The sequence below is a fragment of the Oncorhynchus clarkii genome, chromosome 28 (genome assembly GCF_045791955.1).
Source record: "Oncorhynchus clarkii lewisi isolate Uvic-CL-2024 chromosome 28, UVic_Ocla_1.0, whole genome shotgun sequence".
In the NCBI taxonomy this organism is placed as follows: Eukaryota; Metazoa; Chordata; class Actinopteri; order Salmoniformes; family Salmonidae; genus Oncorhynchus; species Oncorhynchus clarkii.
In genome coordinates, this window is record NC_092174.1 from 46,266,026 (window position 1) to 46,286,734 (window position 20,709).

The window sequence follows — 20,709 nt, forward strand, 5'->3', positions numbered from 1 at the left end:
TAACCTGTATTTAACTACGCAAGTCAGTTTAGAACAAATTCTTATTTACAATGACGGCCAAACCCTAACCCGGACGACACTGGGCCAATTGTGCGCCGCCCTATGGTACTCCCAAACACGGCCGGTTGTGACACAGCCTGGAATCGAACCAGGGTGTCTGTAGTGACGCCTCTAGCACTAAGATGAAGTGCCTTAGACCGCTGCGCCTTCTCGGGAGCACAAATTAAACCCTATTTGTTTTACAATTTTAAACACAGAACAGTCTCTACTCTGCCTTTCTCTCTTCGGACCTTTTGAGAGCCTCGTCTAGGGTTAAGTCCATCTTCGTGACAGAGAGGTGGTGCAGACTTCCCTGTCAAGAGCACGTGTAAACTGTCGAGAGGGAGGGTAGTCTGGAGTAGAGCACGGCTGAAAACCCGAGCCTGCTCCACTCTCCTTATCTTTCCATCTATTTACAGCATTCCTAAAGGTCAGAGACCAATACCTTCCACTGAATAGGTTAAACTCTTAAGACAAACCTTTATGTTTCCTTCAAAATGAGAGGTTATAGATAAGGGGAAGTTCAAGGGTGATAACCTTGCAGCAACTGTTTACTTAAACAGTTGTTATACTGTATGTCAGACTATTTGAGAAAGTTAGCTGAAAACTGTCAAAATGTCAAATAAAGTTGAAATATTTCACTGCTTTCCTTCCTTTGGATAAATGTCAACTGTCAAATCAGGAGAGAGAGAGAAAAAAAAAAACAGGAAATATATTCCAATTGAATTGCGCTTAATGTAAACAGCCAATCAGAGCAGAGCGGAGAGTCCAGTGGGTAGATACAAAGTATCATTTTACAGTTGACTGCACTTGGGAGCCATGATACATGACACTGATTCCACTCACTAATCGTTTTTACACTTGTTCTGGTTTCCCAAATAGCATCCGACACGTGTCAAAATAAATGACAGCACCATTTCCTATTAGATGTCAGATGTGTATTCCCTGTGTAATCGCATAGAACTACAAACAGCCTTTCCCCTAGGTTCATTTATATAGGTGGGTTGGCAAAGGTCGCAACCGATCCAAGCAACATCCAGGCACTCTGACATTAAAATGTCAAATGAAACCAATACAGTAGACACCGGGCAACAGGTAAGAGGGGGCTGAAACCAACACAATAGATGCCAGGCAGGAGGTTAGAAGGGGCTGAATCCAACACAATAGACACCAGGCAGGAGGTTAGAGGGGGCTGAAACCAACACAATAGACGCCAGGCAGGAGGTTAGAGGGGGCTGAAACCAACACAGTAGACACCAGGCAGGGGGCTGAATCCAACACAATAGACACCAGGCAGGAGGTTACAAGGGGCTGAATCCAACACAATAGACGCCAGGCAGGAGGTTAGAGGGTGCTGAAACCAACACAGTAGACACCAGGCAGGGGGCTGAATCCAACACAATAGACACCAGGCAGGAGGTTAGAAGGGGCTGAAACCAACACAGTAGACACCAGGCAGGAGGTTAGAGGGGGCTGAAAACAACACAGTAGACACCAGGCAGGGGGCTGAAACCAACACAGTAAACACCAGGCAGGAGGTTAGAGGGGGCTGAAACCAACACAGAAGACACCAGGCAGGAGGTTAGAGGGGGCTGAATCCAACACAATAGACGCCAGGAAGGAGGTTAGAGGGGGCTGAAACCAACACAGTAGACACCAGGGCAGGGGGCTGAATCCAACACAATAGACACCAGGCAGGAGGTTAGAAGGGGCTGAAAACAACACAGTAAACACCAGGCAGGAGGTTAGAAGGGGCTGAAACCAACACAGTAGACACCAGGCAGGAGGTTAGAGGGGGCTGAAACCAACACAGTAGACACAAGGCAGGGGGCTGAATCCAACAAAATAGACGCCAGGCAGGAGGTTAGAGGGGGCTGAAACCAACACAGTAGACACCAGGCAGGGGGCTGAATCCAACACAATAGACGCCAGGCAGGAGGTTAGAAGGGGCTGAAACCAACACAGTAGACACCAGGCAGGAGGTTAGAGGGGGCTGAAACCAACACAATAGACACCAGGCAGGAGGTTAGAGGGGGCTGAAACCAACACAGTAGACACAAGGCAGGGGGCTGAATCCAACACAATAGACGCCAGGCAGGAGGTTAGAGGGGGCTGAAAACAACACAGTAGACACCAGGCAGGGGGCTGAATCCAACACAATAGACACCAGGCAGGAGGTTAGAAGGGGCTGAAACCAACACAGTAGACACCAGGCAGGAGGTTAGAGGGGGCTGAAACCAACACAGTAAACACCAGGCAGGAGGTTAGAGGGGGCTGAAACCAACACAGAAGACACCAGGCAGGAGGTTAGAGGGGGCTGAAACCAACACAATAGACGCCAGGAAGGAGGTTAGAGGGGGCTGAAACCAACACAATAGACGCCAGGAAGGAGGTTAGAGGGGGCTGAAACCAACACAGTAGACACCAGGGCAGGGGGCTGAATCCAACACAATAGACACCAGGCAGGAGGTTAGAAGGGGCTGAAAACAACACAGTAGACACCAGGCAGGAGGTTAGAGGGGGCTGAAACCAACACAGTAAACACCAGGCAGGAGGTTAGAGGGGGCTGAAACCAATACAGTAGACACCAGGCAGGAGGTTAGAGGGGGCTGAAACCAATACAGTAGACACCAGGCAGGAGGTTAGAGGGGGCTGAAACCAACACAGTAGACACCAGGCAGGAGGTTAGAGGGGGCTGAATCCAACACAGAAGACATCAGGCAGGAGGTACCCATCTACAGTACCAGTCAAAAGTTTGGACACACCTACTCATTCAAGGGTTTTTCTTTATTTTTACTATTTTCTACATTGTAGAATAAGAGTGAAGACATCAAACTATAAAATAACACATATGTAATCATGTAGTAACCAAAAGTGTTAAACAAATCAAAATATATTTTAGATTCTTCAAAGTAGCCACCCTTTGCCTTGATGACAGCTTTGCACACTCTTGGCATTCTCTCAACCAGCTTCATGAGGAATGCTTTTCCAACAGTCTTGAAGGTGTTCCCACATATGCTGAGCGCTTGTTGGCTGCTTTTCCTTCACTCTGCCATCCAACTCATCCCAAACCATCTCAATTGTGTTGAGGTCGGGTGATGGAGGCCAGGTCATCTGATGCAGCACTCCATCACTCTCCTCCTTGGTCAAATAGCCCTTACACAGCCTGGAGGTGTGTTGGGTCATTGTCCTGTTGAAAAACAAATGATATTCCCACTAAGCACAAACCAGATGGGATGGCGTATCACTGCAGAATGCTGTGGTAGCCATGCCAGTTAAGAGTGCCTTGAGTTCTAATTAAATCAGTGTCACCAGCAAAGCACCGCCACACCATCACACTTCCTCCTCCATGCTTCACGACGGAAACTACAAATGCGGAGATCATCCATTCACCTACTCTGCGTCTCACAGTGACACAGAGGCTGGAACCAAAAATCTCAAATTTAATGTCCAATGCTCGTGTTTTTTGGCCCAAGCAAATCTCTTCTTCTTATTGGTGTCCTTTAGTAGTGGTTTATTTGCAGCAATTTGACCATGAAGGCCTGATTTATGCAGTCTCCTCTGAACAGTTGATGGCAGTCCTCATGACCAATGAGACTCTAAATCACGGCCGGATGTGATTCAGCCTGGATGAACTTTTAATAAGGCACACCTGTTAATTGAAATGCATTCCATTCCACCTCATGAAACTGGTTGAGAGAATGCCAAGAGTCTGCAAAGCTGTCATCAAGGCAAAGGGTGGCTACTTTGAAGAATCTCAAATATAAAATATATTTTGATTTGTTGAACACTTTTTTGGTTACTACATGATTCCGTATGTGTTATTTCATAGTTTTGATGTCTTCACTATTATTCTACAATGTAGAAAATAGTCAAAAATAAATAAATAAAAACCTGGAATGAGTAGGTGTGTCCAAACTTTTGACTGGTAATGTAGATATATAGTATGAGAAAACAGTCCATTTGTGGATCAGAGGGATAGTAACAACTTTTACAATTGTCGACAACACAACAGAAACAAAAGAGATAAAGAACCAAGAGAAAAAACAAGTATTACCACTTTATTATCAGACAGATTAATAATATATAACATGTTAGTGTGTTATAGAAAAGGGAATAACTTGAGTCAAGTACACACAAAAAAATGAACAATTTAAACTATTAATAATAATAATAATAATAATATGAATAATAATATGAATAATAAATGTCATATTAGATTTGGTCTACAGAGGGAAAACAACGGCACTTGTTTGCATTGCAGAATGGCCTGTACGTATAAACGGTTACAGCCAAACTCAGGCCGGGAAGTGTCCAAGTCTAGTTTTATTGATCCCACACTTGGACACTTGATATTTGTCAAGTTTGTACAGAATACTACGTCTCCGTATTGTGAGCTAACACCTCTGTGTGTGTATAACTGTACACAGACAAATGTCCAACATGGTACTAAATACAAATAGAAACAAAATATGGAAATTGTTGTTGTTTTTTGTCTCATCTATAGTATCTTCCCACAAAGTACATTTATTAAACAAATAAAAAATAAAAATCCAAAACATTAAATCCTCTGCTTAGATCCGCAAGGACTGGTTGCTGTTAACTCAGCTTCATACTTTCAAAAGGTACATCTGTTGTACAGTTCGACCCATCCTTTTAACTAGGTCTACTTTACGGCAATTCAGCTATTACCATTGGTGTGGCGTTGTTAGGGAATGTAGTCATCAAATGTCGTCATTAATACTGTATCATTGTTTTTCCATGAGAAAGTGCAGGAACTAGCGACATAAAAGTGCCACTTTAAAATCCCGATTAAAAAAATAGGATTTTAAAATCCCCCTCCCGAGTGGTTGAATCGAAGAGGCTGTATTACCTCACAGATACAGTAGTTAGTCCACCGATCAATCAGTAAATAAAATTATAGTTGTCAATAGTTGTATTTATTGTGATAGTGGCCCCTTTTCAGTAGTTGGTCAATATTACATAATAATGACAACATATGGATGATAATTACAACATAGCAACAAACAAAAAACAAGGCTTGGCAACTCCGGTATTCGAATTCATGCTACTTCGTCCTTCAAATACATTTTGAACACCTTATACATTCTCAAAATACATATTCTATTCCAGCATTCGATGGGAAAAAGACAACGGTTGGCGAGACCAAATTCATGCAATCGATATCAATATAGCTGCCGATATTGATATCTATCGATCTACGCGATTCCCGGAGCCACAAGGCAACAATGCAATCACTGGATCTGCTCAACTGTTGACTGCATATTCGGTTAATGAGAATTTGGATTGTCATCTCTATATCGTATAAGAATTCAGAACGTAATCTCTAGTCTGCATCGTATTTTAGTCATTTTATGAAACGTCATTAAACTCAACTAGATTATTCAATATTTGTGCAATTTATCCAAATGTTCATGTTCAGCGCGTTAGAGATGAGCTCTACTAACATGTTTCGATTTTCAGGATTAAAATGTTACGTTTTTTTTAAATTGTGCTGCTGAATATGAATTAAAAACATATCCCAGTAGGCGTACACCTACCATGTATAAAAGTCTCTGTGTCTATTGTTTTTTTTTTAAAGGTCAACTGCCCCTTAGAACTAATCCCTCCATTTTTAAAACAGCCTTTGTGACATCACTATGAGTCAGAATCTCTCATTTCTAAAAATGTCCAAATTTACTACAATGTTTAAAATAGGATAATTGTTGGTCATAAAGTCAGTCTTGTCCAAAACAAGAGTTTGGTAAATGACTGAGTCATGACTTTCCTTGAGGGGTTTGGATTACAATCACGTCAACAATTCATGCCCTGTTTTTTGCAGACGCACAGAAACCTATGTTCGCCATGCGCAATGCCAAGCGTCGGCTGGAGTGGTGTAAAGCTCGACGCCAGTGGACTCTGGAGCAGTGGAAACACTTTCTCTGGAGTGATGAATCACGCTTCACCATCTGCCCGTCCGATGAATAAATCTGGTTTTGGCGGATGCCAGGAGAACGCTACCTGCCCAAATGCATAGTGCCAACTGTAAAGTTTGGCGGAGGAGGAATAATGGTCTGGGTCTGTTTTTCATGGTTCGGGCCCCTTAGATCCAGTGAAGGGAAATCCTAACGTTACAGCATACAATGACATTCTAGACGATTCTGTGCTTCCAACTTTGTGACAACAGTTCGTTTACCTTCAGTCATGGCCGCTAGCATTTCTTAATGAGAATTGATGAAAAACGTGGCCAAATCAGGAAGTGCAGTTCTCCTTTAAATTGTGTTTAACTTCAGGATCCATTTTCTGATGTTAATCTCTAACCAAAAACACTAGAGGGCGACAAACTGGTTCCCCTCCTGGGCCTGTACACACAGGCCCAGTCCAGAAACGACACTTACAACACACCTTACCAAGGCACTGGAGTCAATCTGAGACGAGGATTGGATAGGTATAAGCAATATGGCAAAATGTCCACCTACTGTATCCTTCTATGGGTTACTGCATCTTTCTATGGGTTACTGCATCCTTATATGGGTTACTGCATCTTTCTATGGGTTACTGTATCCTTATATGGGTTACTGTATCCTTATATGGGTTACTGTATCTTTCTATGGGTTACTGTATCCTTATATGGGTTAATGTATCCTTATATGGGTTACTGTATCCTTATATGGGTTACTGTATCTTTCTATGGGTTACTGTATCCTTATATGGGTTACTGTATCCTTATATGGCTTACTGTATCCTTATATGGCTTACTGTATCCTTATATGGGTTACTGTATCCTTATATGGGTTACTGTATCCTTATATGGGTTACTGTATCCTTCTATGGGTTATAGGGGTGGTTTCTGGCCCTGGACACGCTGGTTACTATGCTACAGGTGAGAGGGTCTGATCTATCACAAGCCAAAGCCAGGCTGTCCTCCTCCTCTCCCCTGAGACCAATATGCATGGTGGTCTGTGTGGAGGTGGACAATGAGTAGTTGAATCCACGCAGCAGTGTATTACAATGTTGCATTGTGGACCCTGTGATCCACGCAGCTGTGTGTGTGTGGAACCAAGGACCGTGATAATCTCACTGGCAAATCTGATGCTGAATTCGGAACCGACTCCTTACTCCCTAAACCTTCATGTAGATCCAAGAGGAAACGCGGTGATATCTCCAAGTTGACGTCAGATAAGCTAGATAGGTGGATCATTCACCTGTCCAATCGAGAGCAGTGACTCTGTGTTAGGGTGCTATGGTCTAGCGAGGGTAGGGTGCTCGGGGTCTATTTGGGACTCAGCAGTAGTCTTACTAGCAGCAGAGTTTGTTAGATGGACGCCGGGTTATCTTGAAGGACTCGTTGCTGTCAACGTCTGGATTCTCCAGAGGCGGAATCTGTTTACCTGAAACACAACACAGGATAAGTTTTGAAGGTGCAGTTTTGAAGGAAGTTGAGGTCGTTTCTGGAGTAACTAGCGTAAGCAATGGCTCCAGGAGATACCTTCCTTTCAAACGGCACGCAGAGACATACAAATGGTATCCATGAGTTCATTTGACTGTGGGTATGTAGAAAAAAAGGGCTTATTGCCAAGATCTCACACTATCCCTTTAAGTGGTGAATCTTAACTTTCACTGTAAGTGAAAATCTGAATGAAGTGGAAGTTCAGATTTGTCCCTAAGAGAGATGCGAACAGACACTGTACTGAATGAAGTAGAAGTTCAGATTTGTCCCTAACAGAGATGCTAACAGACACTGTACTGAATGAAGTAGAAGTTCAGATTTGTCCCTAACAGAGATGCTAACAGACACCGTACTGAATGAAGTAGAAGTTTAGATTTGTCCCTAACAGAGATGCTAACAGACACCGTACTGAATGAAGTAGAAGTTCAGATTTGTCCCTGAGAGAGATGCTAACAGACACCGTACTGAATGAAGTAGAAGTTCAGATTTGTCCCTAACAGAGATGCTAACAGACACTGTACTGAATGAAGTAGAAGTTCAGATTTGTCCCTAACAGAGATGCTAACAGACACCGTACTGAATGAAGTAGAAGTTTAGATTTGTCCCTAACAGAGATGCTAACAGACACCGTACTGAATGAAGTAGAAGTTCAGATTTGTCCCTGAGAGAGATGCTAACAGACACCGTACTGAATGAAGTAGAAGTTCAGATTTGTCCCTAACAGAGATGCTAACAGACACTGTACTGAATGAAGTAGAAGTTCAGATTTGTCCCTAACAGAGATGCTAACAGACACCGTACTGAATGAAGTAGAAGTTTAGATTTGTCCCTAACAGAGATGCTAACAGACACTGTACTGAATGAAGTAGAAGTTCAGATTTGTCCCTAACAGAGATGCTAACAGACACTGTACTGAATGAAGTAGAAGTTCAGATTTGTCCCTAACAGAGATGCTAACAGACACTGTACTGAATGAAGTGGAAGTTCAGATTTGTCCCTAACAGAGATGCTAACAGACACTGTACTGAATGAAGTGGAAGTTCAGATTTGTCCCTGAGAGAGATGCTAACAGACACCGTACTGAATGAAGTGGAAGTTCAGATTTGTCCCTAACAGAGATGCTAACAGACACTGTACTGAATGAAGTGGAAGTTCAGATTTGTCCCTGAGAGAGATGCTAACAGACACCGTACTGAATGAAGTGGAAGTTCAGATTTGTCCCTAACAGAGATGCTAACAGACACCGTACTGAATGAAGTGGAAGTTCAGATTAGTCCCTAACAGAGATGCTAACAGACACTGTACTGAATGAAGTAGAAGTTCAGATTTGTCCCTAACAGAGATGCTAACAGACACTGTACTGAATGAAGTAGAAGTTCAGATTTGTCCCTAACAGAGATGCTAACAGACACCGTACTGAATGAAGTAGAAGTTTAGATTTGTCCCTAACAGAGATGCTAACAGACACTGTACTGAATGAAGTAGAAGTTCAGATTTGTCCCTAACAGAGATGCTAACAGACACTGTACTGAATGAAGTAGAAGTTCAGATTTGTCCCTAACAGAGATGCTAACAGACACTGTACTGAATGAAGTGGAAGTTCAGATTTGTCCCTAACAGAGATGCTAACAGACACTGTACTGAATGAAGTGGAAGTTCAGATTTGTCCCTGAGAGAGATGCTAACAGACACCGTACTGAATGAAGTGGAAGTTCAGATTTGTCCCTAACAGAGATGCTAACAGACACCGTACTGAATGAAGTGGAAGTTCAGATTAGTCCCTAACAGAGATGCTAACAGACACTGTACTGAATGAAGTAGAAGTTCAGATTTGTCCCTAAGAGAGATGCTAACAGACACCGTACTGAATGAAGTAGAAGTTCAGATTTGTCCCTGAGAGAGATGCTAACAGACACCGTACTGAATGAAGTAGAAGTTCAGATTTGTCCCTAACAGAGATGCTAACAGACACTGTACTGAATGAAGTAGAAGTTCAGATTTGTCCCTAACAGAGATGCTAACAGACACCGTACTGAATGAAGTAGAAGTTTAGATTTGTCCCTAACAGAGATGCTAACAGACACTGTACTGAATGAAGTGGAAGTTCAGATTTGTCCCTAACAGAGATGCTAACAGACACCGTACTGAATGAAGTGGAAGTTCAGATTTGTCCCTAACAGAGATGCTAACAGACACCGTACTGAATGAAGTGGAAGTTCAGATTTGTCCCTAAGAGAGATGCTAACAGACACTGTACTGAATGAAGTGGAAGTTCAGATTTGTCCCTAACAGAGATGCTAACAGACACTGTACTGAATGAAGTGGAAGTTCAGATTTGTCCCTGAGAGAGATGCTAACAGACACCGTACTGAATGAAGTGGAAGTTCAGATTTGTCCCTAACAGAGATGCTAACAGACACTGTACTGAATGAAGTGGAAGTTCAGATTTGTCCCTAACAGAGATGCTAACAGACACTGTACTGAACGGTGCTACTCTGTCTGACGAGGTTGAATGCGATAGTGTCTACAACAAACACACATAAAAAGACATTCACGAGGGATGCTTTAGTTTAGTGACTTTTTATTTTATATGTAACCTTTATTTAACTAGGCAAGTCAGTTAAGAACAAATTCTTATTTACAATGACGGCCTACCGGGGAACAGTGGGTTAGCTGCCTTGTTCAGGGGCAGAACGACTGATTTTTTACCTTGTCAGTCCGCCCCTCCCCTCTAACCACTAGGCTACTTGCCCCCCCTCCCCTCTAACCACTAGGCTACCTGCCGCCCCTCCCCTCTAAGCACTAGGCTACCTGCCGCCCCTCCCCTCTAAGCACTAGGCTACCTGCCGCCCCTCCCCTCTAACCACTAGGCTACCTGCCGCCCCTCCCCTCTAACCACTAGGCTACCTGCCGCCCCTTTCCTCTCACCACTAGGCTACCTGCCGCCCCTCCCCTCTAACCACTAGGCTACCTGCCGCCCCTCCCCTCTAACCACTAGGCTACCAGCCGCCCCTCCCCTCTAACCACTAGGCTACCTGCCGCCCCTCCCCTCTAACCACTAGGCTACCTGCCGCCCCTCCCCTCTAACCACTAGGCTACCTGCCGCCCCTCCCCTCTAACCACTAGGCTACTTGCCGCCCCTCCCCTCTAACCACTAGGCTACCTGCCGCCCCTCCCCTCTAAGCACTAGGCTACCTGCCGCCCCTCCCCTCTAACCACTAGGCTACCTGCCGCCCCTCCCCTCTAACCACTAGGCTACCTGCCGCCCCTCCCCTCTAACCACTAGGCTACCTGCCGCCCCTCCCCTCTAACCACTAGGCTACCTGCCGCCCCTCCCCTCTAACCACTAGGCTACCTGCCGCCCCTCCCCTCTAACCACTAGGCTACCTACCGCCCCTCCCCTCTAAGCACTAGGCTACCTGCCGCCCCTCCCCTCTAAGCACTAGGCTACCTGCCGCCCCTCCCCTCTAAGCACTAGGCTACCTGCCGCCCCTCCCCTCTAACCACTAGGCTACCTACCGCCCCTCCCCTCTAACCACTAGGCTACCTACCGCCCCTCCCCTCTAACCACTAGGCTACCTGCCGCCCCTCCCCTCTAACCACTAGGCTACCCTGCCGCCCCTCCCCTCTAACCACTAGGCTATCTGCCGCCCCTCCCCTCTAACCACTAGGCTACCTGCCGTCCCTACACTCTAACCACTAGGCTACCCTGCCCCCCCTACACTCTAACCACTAGGCTACCCTGCCCCCCCTACACTCTAACCACTAGGCTACCTGCCGCCCCTCCCCTCTAACCACTAGGCTACCCTGCCGCCCCTCCCCTCTAACCACTAGGCTATCTGCCGCCCCTCCCCTCTAACCACTAGGCTACCTGCCGTCCCTACACTCTAACCACTAGGCTACCTGCCGTCCCTACACTCTAACCACTAGGCTACCCTGCCGACCCATGGAACATATTGCATAACAATTCCTGATAAAACAATCTAAACAGTGTTTGATGTGGTCGTATGGAACGAACCACCTCGCCAACATAAACTCTAAAGTAAAACACTTACTGATCTTCTGAAAGAGCTCCTCCACATTGACAGCGTTTCTGGCGCTGGTCTCCATGAAGATTGCTGCAATAGACTCAGCAAAGTCCTTAGCTTCCTTCATAGGAACTTCCCTGTTAAAAGAGAAACTACAGCTTGGGTTGACTCATCAACAGGGCTTCCATAACAGCCTTTAACCTGGTGGTGACTCATCAACAGGGCTTCCATAACAGCCTTTAACCTGGTGGTGACTCATCAACAGGGCTTCCATAACAAACAGTCTTTAACCTGGTGGTGACTCATCAACAGGGCTTCCATAACAGCCTTTTCCCTGGTGGTGACTCATCAACAGGGCTTCCATAACAGCCTTTAACCTGGTGGTGACTCATCAACAGGGCTTCCATAACAGCCTTTAACCTGGTGGTGACTCATCAACAGGGCTTCCATAACAGCCTTTAACCTGGTGGTGACTCATCAACAGGGCTTCCATAACAAACAGCCTTTAACCTGGTGGTGACTCATCAACAGGGCTTCCATAACAAACAGCCTTTAACCTGGTGGTGACTCATCAACAGGGCTTCCATAACAGCCTTTAACCTGGTGGTGGTGACTCATCAACAGGGCTTCCATAACAGCCTTTTACCTGGTGGTGACTCATCAACAGGGCTTCCATAACAGCCTTTAACCTGGTGGTGACTCATCAACAGGGCTTCCAGAACAGCCTTAAATGTGGTGGTGACTCATCAACAGGGCTTCCATAACAAACAGCCTTTAACGTGGTGGTGACTCATCAACAGGGCTTCCATAACAGCCTTTAACCTGGTGGTGACTCATCAACAGGGCTTCCATAACAAACAGCCTTTAACCTGGTGGTGACTCATCAACAGGGCTTCCATAACAGCCTTTAACCTGGTGGTGACTCATCAACAGGGCTTCCATAACAAACAGCCTTTAACCTGGTGGTGACTCATCAACAGGGCTTCCAGAACAGCCTTTAACGTGGTGGTGACTCATCAACAGGGCTTCCATAACAAACAGCCTTTAACGTGGTGGTGACTCATCAACAGGGCTTCCATAACAGCCTTTAACCTGGTGGTGACTCATCAACAGGGCTTCCATAACAGCCTTTAACCTGGTGGTGACTCATCAACAGGGCTTCCATAACAGCCTTTAACCTGGTGGTGACTCATCAACAGGGCTTCCATAACAGCCTTTAACCTGGTGGTGACTCATCAACAGGGCTTCCATAACAAACAGCCTTTAACCTGGTGGTGACTCATCAACAGGGCTTCCATAACAAACAGCCTTTAACCTGGTGGTGACTCATCAACAGGGCTTCCATAACAGCCTTTAACCTGGTGGTGGTGACTCATCAACAGGGCTTCCATAACAGCCTTTTACCTGGTGGTGACTCATCAACAGGGCTTCCATAACAGCCTTTAACCTGGTGGTGACTCATCAACAGGGCTTCCATAACAAACAGCCTTTAACCTGGTGGTGACTCATCAACAGGGCTTCCAGAACAGCCTTAAATGTGGTGGTGACTCATCAACAGGGCTTCCATAACAAACAGCCTTTAACGTGGTGGTGACTCATCAACAGGGCTTCCATAACAGCCTTTAACCTGGTGGTGACTCATCAACAGGGCTTCCATAACAAACAGCCTTTAACGTGGTGGTGACTCATCAACAGGGCTTCCATAACAGCCTTTAACCTGGTGGTGACTCATCAACAGGGCTTCCATAACAGCCTTTAACCTGGTGGTGACTCATCAACAGGGCTTCCATAACAAACAGCCTTTAACCTGGTGGTGACTCATCAACAGGGCTTCCAGAACAGCCTTTAACGTGGTGGTGACTCATCAACAGGGCTTCCATAACAAACAGCCTTTAACGTGGTGGTGACTCATCAACAGGGCTTCCATAACAAACAGCCTTTAACCTGGTGGTGACTCATCAACAGGGCTTCCATAACAAACAGCCTTTAACGTGGTGGTGACTCATCAACAGGGCTTCCATAACAGCCTTTAACCTGGTGGTGACTCATCAACAGGGCTTCCATAACAAACAGCCTTTAACCTGGTGGTGACTCATCAACAGGGCTTCCATAACATCCTTTAACCTGGTGGTGACTCATCAACAGGGCTTCCAGAACAGCCTTTAACGTGGTGGTGACTCATCAACAGGGCTTCCATAACAAACAGCCTTTAACGTGGTGGTGACTCATCAACAGGGCTTCCATAACAGCCTTTAACGTGGTGGTGGTGAGGTTACACCCTTGTGTGAATGTCAACTCAGAATAGTATTTTAGTTGTTAAGTCAACAAAATTAAACCCTTGTTGTCAACTTACTACACCTCCTTAGCTTGAGACTGGTACCTAGGCTAATACTTCCTAGGCATAAATGTAACAAAGGTGGACATCGAGGTCCTGTCAATCAAATGGTTGTTATGGCCTACAGAGCAGAGTTCTATTGCAGAGTCCCAACAATAGTAACACACAACACCATGGCGACCAATCAACAGGGTTTCCATGACAACGTTAGCCTTTAAAACACAGTTCGACAGAAGTGGTGAAGGGCTGATGATACCTGATGTCCCCCAAATCTTTCTTGTTCCCTGCCAAGGCTACAATGATGTCCTCAGGACCGTGCTCCTTCAACTCCTTCACCCATTTCTTCAGTGTCTGGAAAGAGTCCTGACAGGTAGAACAGAACAGGGCAGACATACAGGTAGAACAGAACAGGGCAGACAGACAGGTAGAACAGAACAGGGCAGACAGACAGGTAGAACAGAACAGGGCAGACAGACAGACAGGTAGAACAGAACAGGGCAGACAGACAGGTAGAACAGAACAGGGCAGACAGACAGGTAGAACAGAGCAGGGCAGACAGACAGGTAGAACAGAGCAGACAGAACAGGGCAGACAGGCAGAACAGGGCAGGCAGAACAGGGCAGACAGGCAGAACAGGGCAGGCAGAACAGACCAATGGCCAGGTTACACTTTACTACAGGACTGATTTGTCAAACGTAGCTTTTTACCCCCAAAGCCTCCTTTCTCTAGCCTGGGCCCGTATTCATAAAGTAGAAGTGCTGATCTAGAATCAGGTCCCCACCTGCCCAATATACAATCTTAATTATATTATATATTATAAAACTGATCCTAAATAACCTACTGTGAGACTCTTTCTGAATACAGTCCCTGGTCTCAGATCTGTTTGGCATGACAATGACCACAGGAGTTGGCAAGACAACACAAATAGGCCACACTGTAATGTCTCTCGTCTGGAATCCACACAGAATATTGATCGGGTTCCTCACCAGTTTGGTGATGTCATAGACAATGACAGCGGCGGCAGAGCCTCGGTAGTACATGGGAGCCAGCGAGTGGAACTGGAACACAAACATACAGGAAGTTAGCTATGAACAAGGGGAAGTTGCAGTTCATATGACTGAATTACTGGGTTTAAACCATGTTTAACTAACTAGTTCAGCTTTAAAAAAAACATTCAAGTTTAAATGCAAATAGGAAATAATATACATTTGGAGAAAGAGATGAGATACCAGCTACAGTATATAGCAAAACAATACAACTGGTCAGCATATTTACACACACACACACACACACACACACTCACACACTCACACACACACACACACACACACACACACACACACACACACACACTTTTCCATTTACACCCCACCCCTGTGAGTCATCACGCCACAACAATACTATGAACCTTGGAACTCTGACCCATGGTGTGTCCCAGAATGACAAAAGCACATCTTCTCTGAGAATAGGAATTCTTCTCATGACGACGAGACGATATGTTACACAGGCAAGAAAATATTGTGTAAGCCACCTGAGCAGTGATTGGACAGACACCATCGGCATCCAGGAAGTGTGGCTATGGCAACGCGAGACAAGACGACAACGTCCAACTAAATCTCGGTCCAATGGACAAATCAAATAGTGATTAGTTGCCCGTTTCTGACCCTTCCAGTCTCCATGAATCAGCCTTTACCTCCCGGTGAGCTGTGAAACTGATTTTCAACATTATTTTATTGTTGACTAGATAAAATTAAAACAAGGTGAACGGGTTTTTCTAATCTCCCAGAATGAGTTGGGTCCTGGCAACCCTACCAGTGACATGGACATGGCAACCATACCAGTGACATGATAAATGATGAGGAAAAGGAGAAAGAGGATGTACCCACCCTTTCCTGTCCCGCTGTGTCCCAGATGAGGAACTTGTGTAGTTCGTGTCCACACGGGACCGTCTTGGTTAAAAACGATGCCCTGCAAGTGTCACAGAACATAAGGCCTAGCATAGTCTTAATCATTAAGACAACGGTCGAGGATGATAGGATAGTGTTAACTGTTGATGACAGAATAGGTCAAGAACAAGAAGGACCCGTCAGAGCAGGACAGGTCAGAGCAGGACAGGTCAGAGCAGGACCGGTCAGAGCAGGACAGGACAGAACAGGACAGAGCAGAACAGAGCAGGACAGGACAGAGCAGAGCAGAACAGAGCAGAACAGGACAGAGCAGAACAGGACAGGTCAGGTCAGAGCAGAACAGGACAGAGCAGGACAGGACAGAGCAGAACAGGACAGGACAGGTCAGGTCAGAACAGGACAGGACAGGACAGGTCAGAGCAGAACAGGACAGGTCAGGTCAGAGCAGAACAGGACAGGTCAGGACAGAGCAGAACAGGACAGGACAGGTCAGGTCAGAGTAGAACAGGACAGAGCAGGACAGGACAGAGCAGAACAGGACAGGACAGGACAGGACAGGACAGGTCAGAGCAGAACAGGACAGGTCAGGTCAGAGCAGAACAGGACAGGTCAGGACAGAGCAGAACAGGACAGGACAGGACAGGTCAGGTCAGAGTAGAACAGGACAGAGCAGAACAGGACAGGTCAGGTCAGAACAGGACAGAGCAGAACAGGACAGGACAGAGCAGGACAAAACAGAATAGAAGAATAACTTTATTTTTCCCCTCGAGGGATGATGAATGTTTTAGACTCAGTAACCACCAAAGCCTATCATGAGATACCGAATCAGATAGAGAATCAGACAGAGAAAGCTGGATTTGAATATAAAGCCCTTATTTCCAAGAAAATCCTTCTGACACATAATTACTCATTTCATTTCCTTCCCTGGACATAAGACAGAGTTTGAGACTTTGGTTTTATTTTAGATTTTCGTGCAATTAACTTGATAATCCCGAAAAGGTCTCCAGAACAGGACAGGCAGGAAGCTAATTACACACTTGTTGCTGCCTATTGAATAAAATAAAGGTATTAACGCTCTGACATCTTACCCTATCGTTGGACTGACGTTGTGGTCGAAATGGTCTTGTACAAAACGACATACAATACTAGACTTGCCCACTCCTGTATCCTACCGAAAGAAAGAAATAAGAAATTGGTGAAATGCTATATCGGGGTTACTCGGTCTGTACAAAAGACTCGAGAAGATACACAACGCTATTGGCTAAAGCATCCTAGTAACCTGTTGTTGTTGTTGTTTGTGTATCTCGTGCTAACCAAGGATACATACATACTGTATCTGTAGGACCGAGTGGTTACTTTATAAAATCTGTAACCGGGTGGTGGCGGAACGGTTGGTATGGGTCAGAAGAGCCATTCCAAAACAACATGCACCGTAAGGGAAATCACTCAATGGACCAGGACAACAACACCGCAGTACAATAAACAACAACAACATAATACAACAAGGGATTTGTAAAAGGCCTATCAAGGTCAGGGGAAAGGTTATGATTAGGTTATGTGGCGGCGACTCCACATTATTTTACTAAAGAAATGTCTCCAATGTACAACGATTCTTCGACAAGATGAGATAAAGATGCAGTTTCTATACGAGGTCGAATTCTAGCAAGACAGATTGACATTCAAACGGTCGTGTTCCCAGTATAAAGAGAGAGAATTTCCAAAGAGAATCAACCACCCAATAACTTATTTCACTTACTCCCAGAAGACACACTTTTAATTCCCGTATGGCCATTTTAAAGAGTTATGGCAATCTAGGCATACTTCTTCCGTTTCTTTTCAACGCCTTTGTCTCTCCACGTTTGCTTACAACGTATTTTGCCTTTAGATAAGAGAAAGAACTTCAGCCCCTAAGCAGGACTACTGGCCATCTTTCTAAATGTAACGGGATCAGCTGAAGCGAACCTCCCGAAACGCTCAATGTCACGTCACGGCGTGACCTCTTCCGTTACTGTTACGTTCAAAAGCGAAGAGAACTGAAAAAGACAAGGAGATAAATAAAAAAATAGTCCCAGAGAATAAACTAACTGTTTATTTTAAACTCTAGATTAGCTGTCCCCCAAAACAGGAGTGATTATGGTGAGAAAAGAGAGGTGGTGTGCGAGTGAAGAGGACACACAGTGGAAAATATAACCGCGACATGTTACGGTTAATTCCAGGTATGGCAATTATTAATGTAGCCTGTGAGAATGGACTGGAGTTGGATGAGGAGACTTTTTGCCATAGCAATATTCAGAGTTTGTTCAGAAGTTCCCAATATGACATATCAATAAGTTTTGAATAGACAGAGCTATGGTGCACACGGCTGAAGCCAGAAGAGAATATGCCTTTCCTCAAATCTGGTTCATCTCCAGGTTTCTTATACCCTCTGAGATACAGATTGCAATTTTGGGGTCAAGGTCAGCTTCTATATAACACTTCCTGACAAATGTTAAAACAGCTATATAAATCCAAATTTTATTCATTCATTGATTAACACGACAACCTTGGGGTAGTTTTACTGGTGTTTTATATATAAATATATATATTTATATATATTTATAAAGAAAATATGACCAATAAGGAAGCATAATGTTCAGTTCTACACCTTTATTTTTCAACTGGCATGGGAAGCTACGAAAGCCTTTTAACAATATGAAAATAACCTTATGGCGAAGATGAAACCACAGTTACGAGTCATATCCATTTCAATCGTGACAGATTCGTTAATAAACGATAACATTTGTAAAATCACATTTCCCCGGCAACAGGATTTTCTCAGACCAACACGTTCCAACGCTGTAGATCAGAGCGCGGTCACACTTCCTTCAGTTAATTCAGATCATTACTTACGTCAAACAAAAACAACAGAAATGCCGAAAAACAACATAAGAGTTGAAAATACAGTATGTTTTACATTTTACAATAATGTACATGCACATCCTGCTGTGCCGTCTTAATGTCCTTCGCTTTCACCCATCACAAATTGACACCGACAGGTAAAGTAGCGTGTTTCCATTGTTCCAATGGTCATAGACTATGTATTCTGTAATGACTGACTTATAATGTTGACTTGCGCCCAACGTATAACAAGCTCTTGTTTATTAGGGCACAGAATGAAATAAAAAAACGTTGTTTTAAAAAAAAATGTTTTGCAAACGGAAAGAGAAAAAAAAATGTGCATTTCTCATTGAACAAGTTAAGTTAGTGCCACCCCGTTTTCAATTCGTTTTCTTCCGTTTGGTGCCCAAATGAACACAACCCAGTCCTTCTGACCCTCTGTCAATAAGAGATGTAATTATGAATATGGAAAAAGGCAGGCAACATTTTACTTGAAGGGTACCTACATAAAGGACTTCATAACACATTCATAACCCATCCATAAAACATTCATAAGCACTACATAAGCATTTCGTAACGCTTATCTCTTTGGGTTCTGAAATGTGTTCTGTAGATCATTCAAAAGGTTTGTATTAACAGGCACAGCAGTGCTCAGTGAAGTTGACATGTCCGTGCTGCTTCTTCAGCTTGCCATCATCTACTATATATTATATTACTGAATAAATGGCATCAGGAACATTTAAAAATGTTCTATTAGCAAGGACTAGTCTTCTTCTCCCAATATCTACCAGAGTATTATGTAAATATATAGATAGACCAATCACCAATATCTACCAGAGTATTATGTAAATATATAGATAGACCAATCACCAATATCTACCAGAGTATTATGTAAATATATAGATAGACCAATCACCAATATCTACCAGAGTATTATGTAAATATATAGATAGACCAATCACCAATATCTACCAGAGTATTATGTAAATATATAGATAGACCAATCACCAATATCTACCAGAGTATTATGTAAATATATAGATAGACCAATCACCAATATCTACCAGCGTATTATGTAAATATATAGATAGACCAATCACCAATATCTACCAGAGTATTATGTAAATATATAGATAGACCAATCACCAATATCTACCAGAGTATTATGTAAATATATAATAGATAGACTAATCGGCAGGGTAGCCTAGCGGTTAGAGCGTTGGGCCAGTAACCGAAAGGTTGCTAGATCGAATCCTCCGAGCTGACAAGGTAAAAAAATCTATCGTTCTGCCCCCTGAACAAGGCAGTTAACCCCATCGTTCCTAGGCCGTCATTGTAAATAAGAATTTGTTCTTAACCTTTATTTAACTAGGCAAGTCAATTAAATAATAAATTAAATAAATAAAAATGTATTTATGTTTCCAAATATTTATATCTTATATTCATCGTGCAGCACCAACATCAACATGTGTGTAAATGAAGCATTTCTATGTTTTGTAGTAAAAGAAGAAGAAGACAAGTGTTTCCAATGACATCATCAGTGTGCGTCACGTGACTTTAAACAATTATGGAGGAGCCGTTGCATGTCATTGGCAACGCTCGTAATTATATTGTTTATTACAACAACAACAACAACAACAACAATAGAAACGCGCCATTTTCTCACACGTTGATGTTGAGGTGGTGATGGAGATGATGAATATGAAGTTGTAAAAAAAAAATGTTTGCCATCTCTCTTTAATGTTGTCTTTAGTGGTTCTATCGACCCAACAGACCCATGTCTCTCTCTCTCTCTCTCTCAGTTATTATGGCACAGAGGATCCATTCCATCCATGATTGGTACAGGACTGGTACAGGATTGGTACAGGATTGGTACAGGACTGGTACAGGACTGGTACAGGATTGGTACAGGACTGCTACAGGGCTGGTACAGGATTGGTGCAGGATTGGTGCAGGATTGGTACAGGACTGGTACAGGATTGGTACAGGACTGGTACAGGATTGGTGCAGCCTGGTGCAGGATTGGTACAGGACTGGTACAGGATTGGTAAAGACAAGCATTAAGTGGAGTTG

The 20,709-nt window shown here is 44.1% G+C and overlaps 2 protein-coding genes across 3 annotated transcripts in view; both read right to left on the reverse strand.

The window, feature by feature from the left end:
- Window positions 1–4,957: 4,957 nt before the first annotated feature.
- Window positions 4,958–17,731, reverse strand: LOC139387260 (ras-related protein Rab-31-like). Its single transcript, XM_071133372.1, has 7 exons — window positions 17,516–17,731; window positions 16,848–16,927; window positions 15,739–15,820; window positions 14,839–14,910; window positions 14,109–14,215; window positions 11,545–11,654; window positions 4,958–7,430 (listed from the first exon to the last, which is right to left on the reverse strand). Exons 1-7 carry the CDS (start codon window positions 17,549–17,551, stop codon window positions 7,339–7,341), a joined length of 579 nt encoding a protein of 192 aa, XP_070989473.1. The 5' UTR covers window positions 17,552–17,731; the 3' UTR covers window positions 4,958–7,338.
- Window positions 17,732–18,390: 659 nt separating this feature from the next.
- LOC139386695 (ralA binding protein 1) overlaps window positions 18,391–20,709 on the reverse strand; it is a 38,609-nt gene continuing 36,290 nt past the window's right edge. The window contains exons 13-14 of one of the 2 annotated variants that reach the window (XR_011629097.1): window positions 20,666–20,709; window positions 18,391–20,527 (exon numbers count right to left, since the gene is read on the reverse strand). The exon at window positions 20,666–20,709 is cut by the window's right edge and continues 1,021 nt beyond it. The gene's annotated coding sequence lies outside the window, so the exon portion shown is untranslated. The other variant, XM_071132516.1, reaches the window with a different exon arrangement.

Coding starts and splice junctions, on each gene's coding strand:
- LOC139387260 (XM_071133372.1), bottom strand. CDS start 17,551: ATGGCCATACGGGAATTAAAAGTGTGTCTTCTGGGA. Junction 15,821..16,847: donor AACGTCAGTCCAACGATAGG/GTAAGATGTCAG, acceptor TGACACTTGCAG/GGCATCGTTTTTAACCAAGA. Junction 14,911..15,738: donor ACACAGCGGGACAGGAAAGG/GTGGGTACATCC, acceptor TTTGTGTTCCAG/TTCCACTCGCTGGCTCCCAT.